Here is a 21,442-nt window from a genome sequence, read left to right as displayed (position 1 = left end):
GATAGTGGCCCACTAACCCAGCCCAGCCCCTTGTTGCTTCAAGGAAGGCCATCCAACCTTCGCTGTGTGTTGGGACGTGAAGTATTCTATCTCAGGGCTTGTTTTAGTGTGGATAGCGGCATCAGTCCCCATTGGAGCGCATAGATCAACAGAGATTATGATGTAGTTCTCTCCCCATTTGTCCTTGTTCCATGCCGGTGCAAAAGGTCCACCTCCGTATCTCCAAACTCTCCCCCGCAAACCCAATCCTGCATGGGTTTATCCACTTCCCCGGAATCTGCCAAGGCTGTGCTGGATAAGAGAGTTGCTTCAACAAATGTTCAAGGGCCATCCGAGTATATATATCCTGGGTGCTGCCTCGAGTTGAGGATCCTGATCAGCCTCGACAGCCTTATCACCATCATCACAAGCTACGCCTATTCCTGACTCTCACTGCAAAGTCAACTTGAATATCATGGCGCCGCCTGAGAAAGTCATCCCGACTGAGGTCGAGCTTGAACAGCTGGACTTGGATGATCAGCATACTCAAGACCTCATCCAGCGTGCTCAAGCCAGTGATGCAGCTGACCGGCAATTGACGGTGCGACAGGCACTGAAGAAGTACAAGAAGGCTGTTGCCTGGGCTCTTTTCCTGTCCACCAGCCTTATCATGGAGGGTTACGACCTTGTCATTGTTAGTTACCCCAAATCTGATATATGACGAGATTTAACACTGACATGTGGCGAAGATCACCTCATTTTACGGCCAGACACAGTTCAGAGAGCGATTTGGTGTCTGGGACCCCAAGACTGAGCAGAAGCAGATTACCCCTGCCTGGCAGTCTGGCCTCTCCAACTCGGCCTTGGTTGGTCAGCTTGCTGGTCTTGTAGCCAACGCCTTCTGCCAGGATAGGTTTGGTGCTCGATACACCATGATGTTCTTCCTGGCTTGGATGGCTGTTATGATTGCTATTCCCTGCTTTGCGCCCTCGCTGCCTATTCTTGCATGGGGTGAGGCGATGTGTGGTGTCTCTTGGGGTGTTTTCCAGGTGGGTTGACTCAACTTGTCAATTTGCTGGTTGCCAAAGACCTTAAGCTAACATGTGTGTGTTCAAACAGACTCTTTCTACTACTTACGCCTCCGAAGTTGTCCCTACTGTTCTTCGACCCTATGTCACTGCTTACGTCTGCATGTGCTGGGGCGCCGGTATCCTTCTCTCCGGTGGTGTCGTCCGTGCTGTAGCCGGCATCGAGGGTGACATGGGCTGGCGACTTCCCTTCCTCCTCCAGTGGATCTGGCCTCTTCCTCTCTTCATCGGAGCCTACTTTGCCCCCGAGTCTCCCTGGAACGCTGTCCGACGAAACAAGCTTGATGTGGCAAAGAAGAGTTTGATGCGACTTCACGAGGCCAATGCCGAGAGGGAGGCTGAGGTTGAGGCTACGCTTGCTTATATCCGACATACTACTGCTCTGGAGAGGGCTGAGACGCATGAGGCTAGCTTTCTGGACTGCTTCCGTGGAACCAACCTTTGGAGAACTGAGATTGTGAGTAGATTTCGGATTCAATGTTTGCGCAAATGGCTAACTCTTGGCAGAACTGTGTCGTCTGGGCTGCTCAGATTCTCGGCGGCAACGCTCTCGTCGCTTATGGAGTCACTTTCCTCCAGTCCGCAGGCTTTTCCGAGATTGCCTCCCTGAACCTCAACATCTCTCTATCCGCTTGCTATGTCGTCGGTGGCATCATCTCCTGGTTCCTCTTCCCTCACCTTGGCCGAGCGACTCTCTACATGAGCGGTCTGACATTCCTCTTCTTTGCGAACCTTGTTATCGGAGGACTTGGCTTCACCAAGAGTGAAGGAGCCCAGATGGCTATTGGTATCATCCTGGTGGTCTCCAACTTGGTCAACATGGTCACCGTTGGTCCTGTTTGTTATCCCATCGTTGCTGAGACTCCTTCTGGACGTCTCCGTTACAAGACCATTGTTATTGGAAGATCCGTGTATAACCTCACTGGTCTTGTTGAGCATACTATCACTCCTCGAATGATCTCTCCTCTTGGTAAGGCCCTTCTTCATTGACGCTCTGTGGCAAAGATACACTAACTATCTGCAGGTTGGAACTGGGGAGCTAAGGCTGGTCTCTTCTATGCAGGCACCAACCTTCTCTGTAACACTTGGTGCTACTTCCGTCTTCCCGAGACCAAGGACCGCACCTTTGGTGAGCTCGATGTGCTCTTCGAGAACAGGATCCCCGCTCGCAAGTTCAAGTACACTGCTGTCGACCGTGAGTATATGCCTCTCCCACTGAACATGTGGCATAAACTGACTCATGAATAGAATTCGCCCAGTCACACGACGTCAAGGGCGAGGATGCCGCTTAATTGTTTTCTGGCCCATGGTTCTGGTCATGGTATTACACACTAATCAGTTGCAAGGGATGGGAGCTACATCTTTGCTTTAGATACAGTCATGTAGATAAAAGACCGAGTCCCTTCTTATCTTCAATCTGATTCATCCCTGATTCCGACTTGCCCAGTTCCAGACTCAGCTGCTGAGTGGCTGGAAGCGGCGTGAAATAGCCATCTTAGCCTTGAAGCAATCGCCAGCCACAGTATGAACTAGCGTCGACTGGGCTGAAACTGACTCGGAATTCATCCACGGAGAAAAACGGTTGTTGGGGGGAATCTCCGCACGCACAAAAGCAGGGCCATCCCTGTCTCCCTCGACAGAAGGGGAATCTTACGAGAATCTTAGCCCGCATCAACTGGAGGTGGTGTCAACCCCTGTAGATGGCAAGGCGACTCGCCTGGAAGGGATGTCTTTTATGTAAATCCTTCCCTTAACCGCGTGATTGAGACTGGGATGGGCATTTCCCGAGTATTTCCCCAGACGGAAGCTCCAGTGAAAACGGTGGGGCTGGGCTTTGTGATCAACCTGATGCTTGAAGCCGAGTTGGGACTTTGTCTGGTGACTAGGGTCGGCATCGACTCAAGGATGAAATTTGTGGCTATGACAAGAGATTTTGTTGCTCAAAGCTTGGCGTTGGGCGATGGAGTTAGATGTGTTTCTACCCTCGGAGAAGTCATGTAGATACCCGATAAACTGTATCGTTTCCTTATCTGTCAAACATGATATGATATCGTCTGACTGATATCGGCTCTCTTGAATACGAGGTAGCATAGAAAGCTCAAGTCGCATCCAAGACCTCCAGCCCGTTATACCCCGCCTCTCGACTCAATCCTAAGACTGTGCGAATCTGCCCCATCCTCAACTCCTTTTCCTCCTTTGCCTCCCAAAACATCGAAATCTTGACCGAAATCCGGATCTCACGACCATTCATAAGGAGCTGCGAGAGGCACTCGTGGGATGAGTCATTTAGAGCATTGCGCGGCCCAGCATTGGCAGCGAACCGTCTCCAGTTTTGCTCCCTTGTCGTCTTATCTAGCTCAGGGCAGTGTAGTGTCAAGTGCATCCTGTTCTAGAAAGCTGGGTCTATGGGACAGTCACGATTCGAAGTCATGATCAAGAGGCCGCGGTAGCATTCGAGTTCCTTCATCACTCGGTCAGCGACGAGCTTAGGATTAGGGAATTAGAAATACCAACCGATGAAACACGGCAGCAATCTCATTGTGTGTCAGCTCGTTCGAGGATCGTTCCTACAGGAAGACCTCGCACTCGTCAAGCAGAGCTATGGCATCCCAACTTTCGGCCATTTTAACGACTTCGGGTAGCCTAGATTCGACACTGTCTGGTTACTGACCGAGCTCTCCTGCACTGAGAAGGTAAAGGGGTTTGCGGGCCTCTTCAGCTCCGGCTTCAGCTGTAGGGGTTTTGCCAATGCCTGGGCTGCTGAGCAATAGTATAATAATGCCGAGCTTCTTGTCCTCAAAAATGCCGTCGAATGCAACTTCGCTGGCAGCATGGCCTTCTACGAAGGAGAGCATCAGGTTCTTGTAGACTGGTGGAAGTAGGAGCTTCTAAAAGACGTCGTCGTTTCAGGTTATGTCAGACAGGTGATCAATGTCGAATTCGCACCGGAGCTTTGTTTTGAGTCAGTATCCTAGCACTTTTGAGTTGCAAAGAAGAAAATGATGATCTTCGAGATGGACCGAAATAAATCTAGCCATCTACAGAGGGACTCTGTCTGTCGACAGCCCACCGGAATCTGCTCCATGTCGAACCTGGGCATCGAGATGGAGTTCCTCCTCCGAGAGGGTTGTTGAACTTGAATCCGAATCTCTGCGAGTGCTATTCTTGACACAGATCTGAGGTAAAATAGATACAGAACCGAGAGACTCAAGTTTATAACGTTTATGCGAGTGGGAGTCCAAGTATGCCGCAGCATCTCCCATGACTTGCTCCTCAATTTTTTAATGCCCCATATTAGCTTTGAACTGACTCAGATCACACATAATATGTCGTACAGAGCGCCTGCGGTCACCTTAAAGCATAAAAAATAGTAGTTAAAAGAGCCTTATTCTTCTAAAAATAAAGGCATCGCCTAATACGGTAATATAACGGCGCATTGCCCCTTTAGTGGGACTGCTCTGACTAATTAGAGCGCGCTTTCGTTTAACATAATGATTGTACCCTACATTTATCTGGCAGTCTTTGCCTCTGCTCGGGTCGATGAAGGTAACTCGCCCAGAGTATGTCCTATGTTGAACACCTTGGAGGTTATGAACCTTCCTACCTCATGCAATGAGCCTTGATATTGTCTCGCCTGGAGATTGTAGTAGGCTGACGGGATAGACTTCGAGCTCTGTAAGCCTTCGGATCCTAGTAAACTGGTGGAACTTGAGTTCTGTGGTCACATAACCGCATCGTTCTCCGTCACAGTCGACGTACTTGACGGTCACGAGCGAGTGCTTCTCCGAGTGACTGTATTGATAGTCAATGGTAATAAAAAAGCGTCCATAGCCGTCTCATGCGTGAAAAAAAAGTTTTCCAGGCTCAGATCGTTCGGTTGGATCGCCGATGTGTGTAGAAATCGAGATGAATCTCTGGTCAAGGACTGCGGCTGCCCTTGATTTGGGCGGAGTTAAGTTCTTCACTTGAAGGATGACAGAGCAAATGCTCGGCCATTGTCCGCCCAAGAAGTTTAGTGAGGCACTCGTATTTGGGTGTATTCAGATTGATGTGAGGCCAGATGCCTTGGTGGCTTTGCCGTGGTACAAAGATTGCCTGTACGCCCAGCTGCTGCTATGATTGTCATGTCAGACCACATGGAGGACTTGGATTAATACGCTCTGCACGAGTTCGATGAAAACAAGTCCAACCATCGCTCGCCTTTAGAATCTTGAGTGTATTCTCGTCTAGATCGATCTTCAAGTAGTCAAACTCTCTAGATGTAGCAGCCCTCTAACCCTCGAACTCTATGCCTTCTCGCACAATTGAACGTATATTATTAATATCTACCCCCTGGGTGACCAGTCCTTCGCTACCCGCAGCGTAAACGCGATCACGCTCTAATAGCTTCTAGCATCGCAGTACATTCCAAACGTCTTCTTTGACGTTAGGCGCGACTCTCACACCTTATATCGCTATTCCAGCGTGGACCTAGTTGGCATTTGACACCTACAACTCGTGGAGTTTACAGCTCGATCGGGCGCCAGGAGGTTCCTTAACGGCCCGTTAAATTGTGTTGAAATGGACGCTGGTCTCGCAACGGAGGGTAGACGCGCCTGCGCGGAAGTTTAGGAGAGGGACATCGGGCACTTTTTACCTAACAAAGGGTAAAGCTACGGTTTTCAATTCAGCCGCTATTACAGTAGACATAAAGCCGAAACGTGGTGGCAGTGAGCTTGGCAAATTGGCGAATTGGTAATCAAGAAATAAACGCCGGTGGGATAAGTTACGGAACGGAACCCCAAGTAGTTAACGGCCTAGACCCTTGCAGTGTCGGACCGAACCAGCTCACTTGCAGTATTAAGCGCGCGCGACATCCATCTGGCCTAGATCATCTACTGGTACGCGTCAGCACCTCTATGAATTTCAGACCCTCGTGGATCTTGATGCCGGTGACATAGCCCCTGGTCTGTTCCATAGCAGTATAGGCAGCTACTTATTACTAATTATTTGAGATGTCCTTTAATTATCGCCAAATTGATTGTGCAACCGTCCGTAGCATCTTCTAAGCAGCTAGGAACGCCCAGAATCTGATAGGGTTAGAGACAATTAGTAACCCTGGTTGTTCAGAAAAGACGTCTACAAATGAGGGCATTCGGCACCCTTTGGCACCCCTGTTGCAAACCCAGTTTATAAACTTTAGCCTATACCAGGATGCAGTCACGGGGAGAAAAATTACAACTCTATTCCAAACGATGAGGTGCTTCCCCAACTTTACCTGGACGACGGAGCAGTCTCGGAACGGCAACCGTGAGAACAAGGGGGAAGATAGCTCCTCCAACCAGAGATGCTTCCGGGTTTTGATATCGGAAATGGGCCGACTACCTCGACTTAACTGGGGATCTGAGTATGAAGGTCCTATACTTTCGTTGCTTATGTGATGGTGATCCGAGAATAGATGGGTTGACCAGATCCAGCCCATCGTTCTTCTGGCGACGCGTATGCACCGGTTATGGCGAAAGAGGGTTTCCGAGAGCTCGACTGATTTCTCAGAATCAACCTCGCCTAAGCTTGTGGCCTTGTGGCTGTGTCATCTTTCCAATCCTCTTCACCTTGTTTAGACCGCACCATATTGTCAAGTATAAAGAGGGCCCAGAGGTCATGCCTTGATGAGTTTGCATTTACCATCAGTCTCTCACTTGCTGAGCCTTCTCATTGTTCAAATTATCACGTCAACACTATCAAAATTGTCACCAGTGCACGGTATCACCCACAATGACGCTCGTCTCAATGCTGCGATGCGCCGGGGCACTCATAGCCACAGGCATGGTGTCCTATGCCACTGCCAAGGGACCACCCCATCGTTCAGGACGTCCTGTTGCCGACTTTGTTTTCCAGAATGGATCCATCTATACCCTTAACGCGGCATCGACCAAAGTCAGCTCTCTGGCCGTCAAAGACGGAGAAATCATCTACGTTGGTAACGACGCCAAGGTCGTGCCCCTGATCGGGAACGCAACGCAGGTCGTGGATCTGGAAGGCCGCATGGTCATGCCTGGCTTCGTGGATCCGCATATGCACGTCCTGCAAGCTGGGCAAGATCTGCTCAAATGCAACTTCAACTATCAACGACTCAACGTGGAGCAGATTCTCGAGCACTTGCAGACCTGTCTCGATAGCGACCCAGACAGCACTGACGATGACTGGCTTGACGGCGTTGCCCTCAACTACATCCCTCTGGCCCTTTCTGGCGAGACGCTTACCAAGGAAGAACTCGACACCTTGAACACCAACCGCCCTGTCTTTGTTCGTTCCAGTGATTACCATACCTTTGTTCTAAACTCGCGAGCCCTGGCTCTGTCTAACATCACTGCGAGCACTCCGAATCCCCCTGGTGGGATTATCGAGCACGTTTCGGGATCCCAGGAACCGTCTGGCGTGCTCCTAGATGGCGCCAATATTCTCATTGCTGGGCCTCCGCGGCCTTCCGAAAAGCAGAATGCTGATGCCGGCCGCGCTGCGCTCCAGATTCTACGCGAGAATGGCATTACAACCTGGCAAGATGCACTGGCGACCAATGAGCACTGGGGTCCGTGGCAGATCATCAAGGAGCAGGGCGAACTCAGCTCGCGCGGGTACTTTGACTATCGCATCCAGCCCCCGTCAACGCTAGAGGAGGTTGATGCGGTAGTTGATGAGACGGTAGAGTTACTCGCGTCCCGTAACGACAACACCACCATCGGACCCGAGCCAACGCTGAAATGGCAGTCGATCAAAGCACTCTTGGATGGCATCATGCCCTATTCCGCCAGGACGGCCGCCAATACGGATCCTTACTGGCTTCCTACCAATGGTACAAACGGTACTGTAGAGTGGGCGCCTGACCCGGACGAGTTGGCCCGCACGTATTGGGAGGCCGACATTCTCTCCAAGACCCTCGGAGGCTTGTTCCTTAAGGGGGTCGACGCGCAGCTGCACACCGACGGTGACAGGGCTGTCCACATCAGCTTGGATGCGGCAGAAGACTACCGTAGAGCTCACCCAGACGCACCTCCGATCCGCCTTGCCCTGGCCCATGCTTCCTTGACGCTGGAGGAGGATTGGCCGCGCTTTGCCGAACTTGGCGTTGATGCCGTCTTCAGTTTCCAATGGTCCCAGCTCGCCCCCATGTGGGTGCCCGAAACGCTGCTGAGCCTGGGTGAGTACCGGATGGATAACTTGGACGCGTATGCGCGCATCGAAGAGGCTGGAAGGCCACCTGTATATGGTAGTGACTGGCCTGTAAGTAGCTGGATGCCCCGCCTGTTTTCCACCGCCCTAGCTAACGTTATACTTGTAGGTCGATCCTCTTGACATCTGGTTGGCCCTGAAGGCGGGAGTGACTCGCAGAGGTGACCCAGAGAACCCCAACTCGCCGGCGTCCATCGGTGAAGACTATAGGGGCCCCTTCCCTGGTCGCGGCATCACTCGCGAGTCCGCTCTTCGAGCCATGACAATAAACCCCGCCAGACTGCTCCGAGCTGATAAGCAGATTGGATCGCTAGAGAAAGGCAAGGTTGCAGATATCATCGTGCTTGACAAGAACTACTTCGAAGTGCCGGAAGAGGAGTTGGGCCGGAACCGAGTACTCCTTACCATGGTAGGCGGAGAGGTAGTCTACGTCGAGGATAGTGCGCAGACGACCTTTGCCCAAGAGATCACGCCAAAGTTTCCCAACGACAATGAGGCTGCTGTCAGGATGGCACGCAGGTCGCTGGGTGGTGTTGGTGGTAGGAATCTGGGTGAAGAAGGGCGCGCCGAGATGGCTAGGCTGATGAAGCGAGGAGAGTGTGGCCACGGTTCGCACGCGCATAAGCATTAGTGGTCATCCATAGCTGCCGCCATGGAAGGTTGATAAAACCTAGGTTATGGTATTTTCCAGCATTGGGTTTTAGCGATGGCCTATGTCAACAACTGTCTTCTTCGTTATAGGGGCTGATGGCTTCCTTTAGATACATTATTATAGTTAAGATTACGGTGTTTTGTAGCATTGGGTTTTGATGCTATCATGTGTTTATAAGTGTGTTCTTTAATCTCGTGTACGACCAAGACGTCATTGAAAAAGAAGAATAGTTAACATGGAGAAAATAAAACCAGTAGAGGCCTCCTCGAGGTGAGATTTCTATCATTAGTAGTTCTGAAAAGATCAACCAGTCCATGCTGCAACTGCACCTTACAGAATTCTACAAGGGCCTTGTGCCTTTTATGAGTCCTTGACGACTTCTCACACTTGTAATATTAAGATTATAGCAAGCTTATATACTGCGGTATAGAAAAGCAACGTTGTTTTAACTAGGTCACCAAGAATTAGATAAGAGAGAAGCTTTCTTGCCCTTACAAACAGGGGCGCTTAAAAATCTTATTGATTCTAAATTCTCCACCGAAACCGCGGGTGCTTCCAGTCTAGATCCTCAATACCCTCGGCATCAACATTGCCCAACGCGGCTTCCGCCTCCCTTTGCCTTATATCCCTTCCTCTATTATCCCGCTTCATCCACAACAAGGTCAAATACATAACAGACATTATGACGACCTGCCCGGCCAGGTTTATCCCGTTACCAATCGGATAGTCAGGGCCATCGGAGGGCAGAAACGACCACATTGCAATGAGCCCACCAATATTCCCTATCATAACGTTCCATCCGATGGCAGATGATCGAGCTGTATCAGAAACAACATTGGCAGAGACCTGGCCATTCGATAGAGGCGCGTAGGAAAAGATGAGGGCAGCCACGAAGAAAAAGGCTGCGTACCTCACCATCAAGTCCTTAGATGCGAGGAACATGATATAACCAATGGCGGTAGGTATCGAGCATAGGGCCAAGAAGATTTGTCGCTTGTCAAGTTTCCAGCTGAAATATGGTACCAGAAGCGTGAAGAAGGCCCCAACAATGTACGGTGGCGCAGTATAGAGCTGCTGCTGAACCACACTCCGGTCGCTATAAATCGTGCGTACAATCGTTGGCGCAAACACGCTAAGACCTTGGACCGTGATGTTATTGAAGAAGAAGGCCACGGAGGTTGCCATCGTCACCGGGTTGATAATGCCCCTGAGGAGCTTCTTCTTGTCGATTCGATCCAGAACCTGTGACTGGCTAACACGCTCAGATCGCAAACGGTCCTCGGCGAGCTTCTTCTCCTCTGCCGTAAGCCAGCGAGCCGTGGCAGGGCTATCGGTCAAGATGAATAGAGAGATCAGGCCAAGGACCATAGTGATCATCCCCTCGATGCCAAATATCATCCGCCAGGTACGAAGAGATCCGAAGCTATCCATGGTGAGGATAGCCGACGCAAGCAAGGCACCGAATGCTCCAGCCAAAGCGGCTGTCACGATGTAGCAAGCGATTCGGAAGACCAATTCAGACGCTCGATACCATCGCGAGAGGTAATAGGCAATGCCAGGTAACATTCCAGCTTCGAAGATGCCCAGAAGGAAGCGAATCGCCATAGCCTGTGGCACGTTTGTCACAAAAGCATTTGCAACTGAGCAGCCGCCAAAGAGGATGGTTAAAATGGGTAAGAACCAGCCAGGTCCGATTATCTTGCAGAGGATGTTGGAGGGGATTTCGGATATGATATAAGAGACATAGAACAGGGAAAGGGTGGCGTTGTAGTCGATGCCCTTCATCCCCAAGTCTTGCTCGAAACCGGCTAGACGAGCGTTTCCTGGATCCGTACAGATAAGCTTGAGTCCTCTGGAGGGGAACAAAAAAAAAAGGAGACCTACCGATATTCGAACGGTCGATAAAGCAGAACAAGTAGAGAATGCTGACAATCGGCAGGATGTGCAAGTCAATTCTCCTTCGAAGTCGGGCCTCAGCGGCTGGGTCAAGATGAGCTTGGGCGGTGTCGGCGGCCAGGAATAGTTTCCCAACACTAGAAGAAAGAGAGGATGTGAGTAACAGTCGGAAAGAATATAAAGACGGGACAAGGACATACTCTTCACGCAGGTCGACGGCAGTGTCTGCCTTTGGTGAATCAGAATCGGTCATGTTGAAGTGAAGATGAATGGTCGTTCGTTAACAACTGCAGGTACACTTTGGAAGAGTCTGGCAAGTGTAGATATTCCAAGGGGACAGGACCGGGGGTATTAATAAATGCCCATAAGGCATTCGTCGGGCTGGATTCAACTCAACATTCGGAACGAGACTCGTTCGGCGATTAGAGTATAGTAGATCCGGGACTGTCCAAGACAAAGCCACGGAACTAGGTACCGGATTCCGAGACAACTAGCATGGGGAGTAATGTTTCTACTCGTTTGATTAGAGCAGCCGAGGTTCGTAGACCTCATATCTACCACACACTTCTTTTCAGGGACCCCTGTCGGCCTAGTCGCTGTACCCAGGCAATCTAAGTTAGACTTTTTTTTGGAGCGGGGGCCGTGGCATCGCCGGGAGGGTCTGTGAGGCGGCCAGTGACGCGTTGCCGGATGCATGGATAACGCAAGAAACGCAGGGTGATGAGGCCTAATCGGAGCGCATCCCGCTCGGGATTGAACGTGAGGGGCTGGGTTGGTAAGAATCCATGTCGTGATATGCGGCTGAGATTTCTAATGGCTGAGTAAAATTATTAGGAATCTAAGGTATATATATATATTAATACGGAGGTTTATCTTGAAAGTTTCATCTAGAAAAGATGCAGCTCCCCAAAGCCAGTCTCTTTGACGTTCGCCCTTTGCCTTTGGGTTCTCGGCATGGGTCGAGATCCTCGGCGTGAGAGGCCAGCCTGCGGATATAATTGAAGTGGCCGGGCCTGTTTAGGACACCGTAAGGGTCAGAGAGTAATTGAGTACCGTAGACTTTAGCGATGAGGTCCTGAGCTTCCCTGATGGTATCCCTGTGTCGGTCTTCCAAGCCTGGGGGTCCGTAGCACCCGTGCATCGCGAAGGCACTTGCCCGGTCTTCTGGCTCAGTTATCCCATCGAGGGCCGGGCTTCAACTATAAAAAAGAACACATTAGAAGGCACTTACCCATTTGCCGACCAATCTCGGGTCAAAGTACTCTGGCGCACAATATTAATGGATGCTGTCACTTGCGGCCTCATAAAGACCCCTTTCATCTTGAGCGAATTCCACCTGCTCTCAGACCCCAGAATCTGACCCAAATGTTTGAGCCATGGGGGATTCGTTGCTAATTTCCACCCAAAACACAGCACGTAGAGTTGCTCTTGATGCATTACGTGCACATGGAAGCAGCCCAGTGTGGCACTGGGAGACCAATCTCTATTGCATAACACCACGCCCGTTCAGGACGAAAAAGGGCTACGTTTGACTCTATCACCCAAAGGCTTGACCGGGAGACGAGGTCGCGACATGTTTCGGGGCACCTGTCCCGGTTATGCTAAGAGAATTTGACGAAGGATACGTGGTTATTGGAACAAGGTCTGTTTGGAATTTTCCCCTGACAACAAGTCGACACAGGAGCTTCATTAGTTACGTGCACGGTATTATGGACGGTGAGGTTATTCAGGATCTTCGAGACCAGGGGAAAGGGATGAATGAGACAGACTTTAAGCTGTTCAAGATTGTTTAGATTGGAAAAGTATTGACTCGGAACTTGACTGTTAACTCTTTGCTTCACATACTCGCCCAGGTGCGATTCCTGCCTGAAATGCCCTCGATTCTACGTGTTTCCATAAAATCTGCAAGGCAATCAACCTGCCTCAAACGTAGCGAATTGACGCTGGCGCTACTTGTCATCTCTTATTTAATTCGTTCAGCTTGCAGGAAACGCTGCAAACCCCTCCCCAAGGTAAGGCAGGCTGACACCATGTACGCGCCCAACATTCTGACCAAGGGCTACAAAATGCTCATGCGTGGATATTCTTCTCAGAGCGTGACACAACACGCATCTCAACTTGGACACCTTCGGAGCCATTCCTAGAACCATCCCAACGATGAATCCGATATCAGTGTTTAGCGCGACTGCCGGTGGCATGCGACTTCTAGACTACTCATGCAACATCATCAAGGTGGCCTCGAAATCGATCGAATCACCGGAAGGAGTTCCCATTGATATGCATGAAATGGAAACGGCAGCCGAAGATCTAGCCGAGTCAATCAAGCAACTATCCATAGATGCTTGCCAGGAAAGTGATAAAGCTCTCATGACCATTTGTGCTTTATCTTGCGATATAACACAAGCATTCTTGGCGATGGCTGGAGCTTTTAAGCAAAATGTGCTCGGTAGTAAGCGGGAGATAGTTTCCGCAGTTCTCCGGGAAGATGGATGGGAACGAAACATGAAAGCCTTTCAAGGCAGGCTTTTAGAACTACAGCTTCGACTCAGGCGCCACGTCGAAATGGAGTCACAGTAAGTGAGAATTTGACGTTCCACGGAAAAGTAATGAGAAGGACCGTCTAATCCAAGCCAGAAAGCGCAACCACCACCCGCAAGTGGCCCTGGTGTCTATGGCTGCAAAGGTTATCAGTGTTGAAAACAAGGGGGATTCTAACGGGGTTTGTGCCAATGGCGCAACCTCTATTGCGGATGAACTCGTCGGAGTATGTTCGATCAAGTGGCTACTTACTGAAACTCTATTAACCACGACTTATTAGACCCCCTCGAATACAATGATGCTGTCTTGGACTCTAGAAGCAAGTCCATCAAGACCGCCAGCTAAGGAGAACGCTCAAATACTGGCCGAGGCATTGGAAAAGCCTTGCACTACAACACGAATTGATGCATTCTCTAGTCAGATGTTATTGATACACCACAAGTTGTATTTGAAACATGGGCATTTGTTTCATGGGACTGTTTAGTAATGCGAGTAGTCATGGCGTTGATATGAAAAGTGTTGGATTGAAGAGGTGGATGCGTAGAGCCCATCAGCTCATCCCATAGCTAGCTCAATTTAAATACATCCATCACCTGCCATAGCATCGCTGCCTCTCTGGCTTGAGGAGCTGCAATTAAAAATCCTATTGGCTATCTTAAGCCTATATAAGCAGCGGTACTTGTCCTTTGGCCAAGGTTACCAAATTAAGAATCCTTGCGGTAAAAAGCGACCACCTTGCCCCAGAACGTCTTAGGCTGGTCGGCATTCTCGTCTCGTCGGGGCACATCAACCCTCTCACCGTCGAGACCAGTGCTGGTGACAGCGTTCTGCTGCTTGCCGAGGTAAAAGTCGGGCATGAAGAATGTGGCGATCAGAGGCACGGCAGCGAGAACAAGCGCACAGGTTGCGATGTGGCCATTGATAGCGGAATAGGCACGAATGGCGCCCTGGCGGACGGGGTCGTTGAAGGCGTAGTCGCTGCGGAGCGCCTTGATGTCGTTGTAGAGCTCCAGCACCTTCTCTTGGCTAACGCCGGGCAGCTCCTTGTACATGCGGTCAAGCATCTCGTTGGTCCAGATGGCGGATGACACGGCACTTCCAATGGACGAGCCAAGAGTAGACCACAGAGTGAGCAGAGAGATCATGGAGGCCATGTCCTCATGAGGCACCGAGGCCTGACTGCCGACACGAACACCCACAACGTTGAATGAGCCCAGACAGAAGATGAGCTGAGCGAGCACGAGGCGGGCCGTGTCCTGGACCATGTCGCCGTTGGGCTTGACCAACAGCCCGTAGGCAAGCAGTCTCGCCGCAGCACCAAAGACCATCAGACTCTTGTATCGGTGAGTCTTTCGCTGGATGAGACCGACGATAGGGCCAATAAGACTCAGTCCCATGGTGGTAATGCCCAGGAAGATGATCCACTGGTAGTTGGTCCAGTTCTTGATGATGAGAATGTATGACGAGAAGTACGTGTTGCGGACGGATGAAGCCATCTGATTGAAGGTGTAGATGGTGACGGCAGCGAGGAACGTGCGGTTCTGGATAATTCGCTTCGTCATGAGAGGCTTCTTGGCGACGTACATCTCAAAGAGGACAAAGAGGATGAGCAAGACGAAGCCAACGACGAGCATGGCAATGATACTCGCGTTGCCCCAGCCACCCTTGGCTGTCTTGGCGAGAGTGAAGGGCAGAAGGATGAGCGAAAAGGCAAAGCCGAGGATGATGAGACCAATGATGTCGATGTCGATCAGGCCCTGGTAGAGGAGCTTGGCCCAGTATCCGAAACCCCTCGAGGAAGTCTCGTCCACGCCAGTTCGAACGCGCGCCGAGTCGGCCATTGTGACCATGCCCAGCTTCTCTCCACGTCTCTGCATGGAGTACAGAGTGAAGATGGCGGGCATGAGCAGCACAGGAACGATGATGGCAAACATACCCAGACCCCATCTCCAGTTGTCGTAAAAGCCGTCGGCGATGAAGCCATTGACGGGCACAGTGACGACAAAGGGCAGAGCCAGGGCAGCACCGAAGAAGCCTCGCCACTCGAGAGGAGTCAAGTCTCCCACAATGATATCGCTCAGAAGATCGAGACCGGACTTTCCGACCGACGTGAAGGAGACACCGATCGTGTACGCGGCAAAGGTGTTTGCACTGGCAGCGACGACAAAGCCGACGACGTAGAAGACGAGAATGACGACGTAGGTGGTCGGTCGCGAGGTGATGTCGGCCAACTTGCCGATGAAGGGCTTGCTGATAGCTCGAATGATCTGACTGGCGGTGCTCACGGCGGCGAGCGAGCTGTGCGTTCCAAAGGTCGAAGAAGCGAGGACATTGAAGACGGAAGTGGTGATGCCCTGATCGAGCGCGTAGGCAAACATGGTCAGGCCAATTGACACGCCCAGAAGCCAGAGCAAGATCTTGCCAGACTTGCCCGACTGGTAGAGGACCTTGTTGAAGGCCTCGACCTTGCTCACGCCGACTTCAGTGTGGCCTTCAGAGTCTGAGGCTGGGTTGGGCTTCGAGTCTTCTCGGGAGAGGACGGTGCCGACTGGCCCGCCATCTTTTCCGGCGGCATTGGCGTCCATCTGTGACGAACCCGCGGCGTTGACCTCGGGCTGGCCAGCGTCTGGAGCAGCTGGCTTAGACATGGTGATGGCTTAGCTTGAGCTCTCTCGAGTCTGAGGAATGAGAAGGAAGAAACTGGAGAATATTCACGCAGATCCCGAGGAGACACGAAAAGAAATACCCAAAAATTGTGGTACAAAGTTCGCCTCCCCCCATGCTTCCATTTTATCTGATCAAGGATGATCTGTACCAATCCAGGTTAACAAGTCCCCACGCCGTAACCAACGCCAACGTTGGGACGGGTCAAGAATGTAACGTCCAAGAACCAACAGTTCGACGCTAATCCCACGCATCACCCACGCGTTCCAACAAATGGGCCACCGGAGAAAGATGCGGGGACCTTCGGATGTGGTGAGTGCCCCGAGAGATTATCAAGGATCTGATAAAAGAAAGTTTTTTTCCTCCTCAAGTGTGGGTAATACCGACTTCGGCTCTGTACGCGAACTCAACTTGTCAGATGGGACTTCTAGTGCTGATCCTGCCCTTGTTCGGTACGAACGAGTTTTTTATTCACTTGCTTGGCGCCCACATGGTTCGTTACCTCTTTGGGCCAGGAGGGATGTAGCCCCGGTCAAAAGAATGCTAAATTAGAGCGTTCACGAGGTAAAATCTGTTGGTACAAGTCCAACCAAAGGAGACGCTGCCTGGTTGAATAACGGCCAAGATCGGGCTTGACACAGGAGAATATCGGACCATTCTCGCCGTTCCTGGACGAGGTCGTAGCGCTTACCTCGTTTTAAGTAATTATGCACTCATTAGTAATAGCCGAGAGACTTGATCGACTGACTTATCATGCACGTTATCGTGTAGGTACTTGATCCTGGTCCTTCATTGCTACTGAAGCGGATGTTGCCTCTTGACAGAAGAAGTGTTGCCATCACCATCGACCCCAGGCCTTCGTTACTAAAAGTCGAGCCACTGGACTCTTGCTATTAAAAATGTGCGTGCTCTTTGGCTCGAGTGCTCTACGTAGATATTGATGGGGTTTGGGATCTATCTGGTATCGAGATTCAACAACAGGACATTGAGGGGAATCGTCTATGCAATCAACCACCTCGTTTACACCTCTCGAACAGTAATCCTTGCGGCATCGCAGAGGACCCTGAACAAACTGTCTGGCCTGGAATAGAGCGTTGGGATGGTGTCAAACTCTGCCACCTTACCACTGTCCATCACCACTACCCTATCACACGTGGAAATGATGGTGTCCAGTCGATGAGCTACAGTCAGAACTGTGGCATCACCCATAACCTCATTCAGCATCACTTGAAGCTCCATGTCGGTCCTGCCGTCGATAGATGCCGTGGCTTCGTCAAGAATGACAATCTTGGACCGTCGGACGAGAGCGCGGGCAATCGAGATCAGCGACCGTTGGCCATGAGAGATGTTGGCACCATTCTCCTTGACCTCCGAGTCTAGAGTCAGACTCGGGCTGGCACTGACAAGCTCGGACCCATGGTTCTTCTCAAAATCACTTCCCTGTTCCACGCTGGAGCTAGAGTCTGGTTGGTCAAGTCCAACCCTTCTCAAGCATTGGCGCAGCCAGTCATCGTCGTACTGCTGGAATGGATCCAGGTTGTATCGGATGGTGCCGGCCAGGAGGATGGCGTCTTGGCTGATGACGGACAAGCTTGATCGGAGCAGATGAAGACCGACCGTGTGAATGTCCACACCATCGATAAGGATCCTGCCACTTGTTGGCTCCGTGATCCTCAGCAAAGCAGTAATTACTGTTGTATGGTTAGTTATTGCTTGGAAAATACAGCCTGCATGGAAAAGCGTTGGGGATATTGCTTACAAGTTGTCTTTCCTGCTCCGGTGCGGCCAACGATGCCTACCTTCTCACCCGGCTTTATATCCAACGTCACATCTCTCAGTGCAGGTTCCAACCCAGGACGATGACTGAGAGTTAGAGACTGGAATTGGACATGCCCATCACGCGGCCATTCACCATTCTTCAGGCCCTTGTCCACGTCCTTGACCTCATGGGCAGGCTCTTGCTGAATGTCAAACACATAGTGAAGCATCCTCTCGACCGAGTTCATGTTATTCTCAATCTCGGCGCTCTGTCGAATCATGTTGCCAAAGACGGCCTGAGCTGTGACAACGTATGACAGCACTACACCTCCCGATGATGGAGGGATCGTGTCTCGAAGCCCCACAACAAGCAGGCCAGCGACGAGCACGAGTGTCGCGCCGCAGAGGTCCAGACGGAGATTGAGCCAGCGTTGACACGCCACCGAGAGCCAGTAGGCCGTATTCTCGGTGTCGATCTTGCGTGAATTATCCGCGACGAAGCGCGACACAGCGCCAAAGGCCTTCAGGGTGGGCAGACCAGATAGTGACTCGCCGAAATGTTCGTAGATGCGGCTGCGGAGCAGATTGTTGAGACGACGCAACTCGCGCGATGAGGGTCGGAAGTACATGCCCGTCCAGGTGTAAGCGAGTAGCAGCGCAGCAGCGATGGCTATGAAGGGTGGTAGGATGATGGTCACGACAATGATAGTGCCAATGGCTTGTACCGAAGTTGAGATGAAGAGACGCAAGGTCTCACCCACGACGTTATCCACGGCATCAACGTCTTTGCTGAACCGATGCGTGATACGTCCCTGGGGCGTCGTATCGAAGAAAGCCACGGGCGCGAGGAGTACACTCGACATAGCCGCACGGTGAAGATTGTTGGAGCACCAGAAGCAGAAGAGAGCAAATGTAGCGTTCATGAAGAACAGACCCAGAGACTGTCCAATGCCAAACGCCGCATAGCCTCCCATGTATCCGTCTTCCGAGATGGACGTGTACTTGGTATCTTGCCACCAGCTCAGCCACAGCGGCGAGACGATGCTTGAGCCTTGATAGATGAAGATGGACGTGATGAAGAAGGGAACCGTGAGCCAGGCGTTGCCAAACTGCACGTAGCGGATGTAGGTCCTGCCGCTGACGGAACCGACGAGTCTCTCCTCGCTTTGCATGATCTCATTGCCTCGGCCCTTGGGCTTTTTCGTGAGGATGCCCTCCTCCTTGGCCTTGACTTCTGAGTCCTCCAGCTGCTCGGAGTCACCGCCAGACTGAGTTGACTCAGAGTCTGAGTCAGGGGCTCCTGCAAAGCGAGAAAAGGGACCGTCTCGACCAGAGAGAAGTTCATACGAGCCTTGTTCCACAATGCGACCTCCTTCCATGTAGGCGATATGATCCGCCTGCCGAGCGAAAACCATGGAGTGCGTCACCAGAACAATAGTACCTTCATTGTTTCTCCGCGCTTGGTTGATCACCATGTCAAAGACCCGGGATCCAACATGCGCATCCAGAGCTGAGAAACAGTCGTCAAGAAAGAGTAGCGGACTCTTCCCGTAGATGGCTCTAGCGAGACTCACACGCTGCTTCTGGCCGCCTGACAAAGACACGCCCATCTCGCCGACGACCGTCATGTCGCCGTCGGGGAGTCTCTCCAGGTCCTGGTGCAGACAGCACCGCCTGAGAACTTCATTGTACCAAGCCAAATCCAATGGCCTGCCAAAGACGATGTTCTCTCGCACTGTCTCGCTGAGCAGCCAGGCTGTCTGCGGGGCATAGGAGAGCTGGGACGATAGCGACGAGGTTTCGAGGTTGAGCTGGCACGAACGCGCCTGAACAAGTTGCATGTCTCCCAGGAGCGCTCTGAGAACTGAGGTCTTGCCTGATGCCACAGGGCCAACGATGCAGACAAGCTGGTTCTTCTTGACCACGAGTGAATCAAGGCGTAGTCTTTGGCTTTGGCTCTTGCTCTTATTGGCTTGCACAGCTTTCTCATTCGGGTCGTCTGCCAGGAGTTCCTCGTCATCGTGATACGCAAACGTGGCGTCTTCGACTTGAATCACCACATCAGTTGATGATCCCTCACTACGACCTGAGTGCAGTCCAGAGTCATTCTTCGGGACCACATCAGACGCGAGCATAAAGGCAGATAGACGCTCAAGTGCCGCGCGAGCATCCGCTATCGCCGAAAGTGCAACGGGCAGAGCCTGCAGCGGCGTCCTCAGAAGCAAGAAGAAGGCGAGCGCAGAGAAGACGACACTTGGCTCCATGCCATTCTTGCTCGTCGCTCCATAGCACACGATGCTAACAACAGAGGCGAGCGTGGGAGCAGTGTATGAGACGGCGATGTTGAGAGCCCGGAGAAGCATCCTCTTGCGGATGTAGACGACCTCGTCAGACCTCAGTTTTCCGACCTTTGCGAGCAGGCTCTTCTCATACGCGTTGGTCTTGACGAGGCGGATCGTTGATACGGCCTCAACGACGGCCTTGACTCGCGCGTCGGTAAAGGGCATGCTGCCTCGTCGCAGGCGTAGTAGCATCCCCATCATGTAAGTCTGCAGCGGATAGAGCAGCGCCAGAAGGCCGAATCCAGGGAGTGCGCTGTAGCCCAGCGACCACACCGTCAAGGCGAAGCAGAGAAGGATCTGGAGGATACTGGTCCACGCTGAGTGAAAGAAGCCGCAGCAAAAGTCCACACGCGTCACGTCGGCGCTCATCAAGCTCATCAACTTTCCCGTGCCAAGCCCGTGTTTGAGTTTGGCCCTCTCAGTGAGCTGCGTCGTCGCCCTGCGATAAATGGCATGCATGAGGGCGCCTCGCAGGAGAATGCCCGTCGTGTAAGAGCGGTAGAAGCCATGGACATTGGACGTGACGGAGAAGATGAGTAGAGCAAACAGGCCAACCGCGTAGCCAAAGCCTGAACGCAAAGCCGACTGCGATGGGTCTTTCAATGTCGCGATGAGAAATCTGATGAGAACTGGAGAGACCATTTGCGACAAGTCGCCGCACAACTTGAAGAAACCGCCTATCCAGAACCAGCGGAAGCAGACGTCGTTGAGAGCCAGGGTCAAGACAGTGGCGTCAGTTGTACGCCTCGCCCAGAAGGGTCTCCATGTGATCAGCCCAGAGGGAACTTTTTGGTTACTGTTCTTCTCCAGCCTCTCAGACCAGCATTTTTCGAGTTTATCTGCATGATCCTCGGCCAATCTGTTGCCGGGCATGTCATACAGGTCGTCGGTCTGAAGAGGTCTGGTGTAGCCCGTTCTCAAAAGAGGAGCCAGCCAGTTGAATAACAATATTGATAACCAGTTTGCTGTCGACTCTGGCAACGCTGTCTTTTCTCTGATGCCGGCATCTTCTGCGCTTGAAGACGAATGTGAGTGCCGTTCCGTGAGTGGTGTGTCGATGGGCTTGGTTGACAGGAATGGCACCCTCCTGTACCATTTCCTCGGTGGGAAGCTTTTCCCATCGTTGGGCGCCATGTTGGATGCCGAGGATGGGTCGAACTTGTCGCTCAGCAGCAGCCTGCGTCGAGTCCCATAAGAGGCGCACTCCCGTGAGCTTGATCGATAACCCACATCTCACTGATTTTTTCGATAAGGGGGAGAAACTCTCGGATCTCTCCGATTGCGGAGCCACGGCACATGGGATGTACATGCCAGGT

The 21,442-nt window shown here is 51.8% G+C and overlaps 5 protein-coding genes across 5 annotated transcripts; 2 read left to right on the top strand and 3 right to left on the bottom strand.

Annotated features, from left to right (window-relative positions):
* Positions 1 to 454: 454 nt before the first annotated feature.
* Positions 455 to 2,359, top strand: LRP88_00239 (uncharacterized protein; the record flags this gene model as incomplete). Its single annotated transcript, XM_083236956.1, has 6 exons — positions 455 to 673; positions 729 to 1,028; positions 1,099 to 1,524; positions 1,575 to 2,037; positions 2,092 to 2,262; positions 2,316 to 2,359. 6 exons carry the CDS (start codon positions 455 to 457, stop codon positions 2,357 to 2,359), a joined length of 1,623 nt encoding a protein of 540 aa, XP_083107325.1.
* Positions 2,360 to 6,821: 4,462 nt separating this feature from the next.
* Positions 6,822 to 8,907, top strand: LRP88_00238 (amidohydrolase; the record flags this gene model as incomplete). The annotated part of the gene is made up of 2 exons (XM_083236955.1): positions 6,822 to 8,327; positions 8,386 to 8,907. 2 exons carry the CDS (start codon positions 6,822 to 6,824, stop codon positions 8,905 to 8,907), a joined length of 2,028 nt encoding a protein of 675 aa, XP_083107324.1.
* Positions 8,908 to 9,453: 546 nt separating this feature from the next.
* LRP88_00237 (uncharacterized protein) lies at positions 9,454 to 11,077 on the bottom strand (the record flags this gene model as incomplete). The annotated part of the gene is made up of 3 exons (XM_083236954.1): positions 9,454 to 10,751; positions 10,813 to 10,961; positions 11,025 to 11,077. The coding sequence occupies 3 exons, from the start codon at positions 11,075 to 11,077 to the stop codon at positions 9,454 to 9,456; spliced, it is 1,500 nt and encodes a 499-aa protein (XP_083107323.1).
* Positions 11,078 to 14,066: 2,989 nt separating this feature from the next.
* On the bottom strand, positions 14,067 to 16,010 carry LRP88_00236 (major facilitator superfamily domain-containing protein; the record flags this gene model as incomplete). The annotated part of the gene is made up of 1 exon (XM_083236953.1): positions 14,067 to 16,010. The coding sequence occupies one exon, from the start codon at positions 16,008 to 16,010 to the stop codon at positions 14,067 to 14,069; it is 1,944 nt and encodes a 647-aa protein (XP_083107322.1).
* Positions 16,011 to 17,046: 1,036 nt separating this feature from the next.
* LRP88_00235 (P-loop containing nucleoside triphosphate hydrolase protein) lies at positions 17,047 to 21,260 on the bottom strand (the record flags this gene model as incomplete). The annotated part of the gene is made up of 2 exons (XM_083236952.1): positions 17,047 to 17,717; positions 17,786 to 21,260. The coding sequence occupies 2 exons, from the start codon at positions 21,258 to 21,260 to the stop codon at positions 17,047 to 17,049; spliced, it is 4,146 nt and encodes a 1,381-aa protein (XP_083107321.1).
* Between the last annotated feature and the right edge of the window lie 182 nt (positions 21,261 to 21,442).

This window comes from Fusarium phalaenopsidis (assembly GCF_050370095.1).
Source record: "Fusarium phalaenopsidis strain FUZ10S chromosome Unknown contig_32274, whole genome shotgun sequence".
Lineage (NCBI taxonomy): Eukaryota > Fungi > Ascomycota > Sordariomycetes > Hypocreales > Nectriaceae > Fusarium > Fusarium phalaenopsidis.
This window is presented reverse-complemented; position numbering and strand designations above follow the sequence as displayed.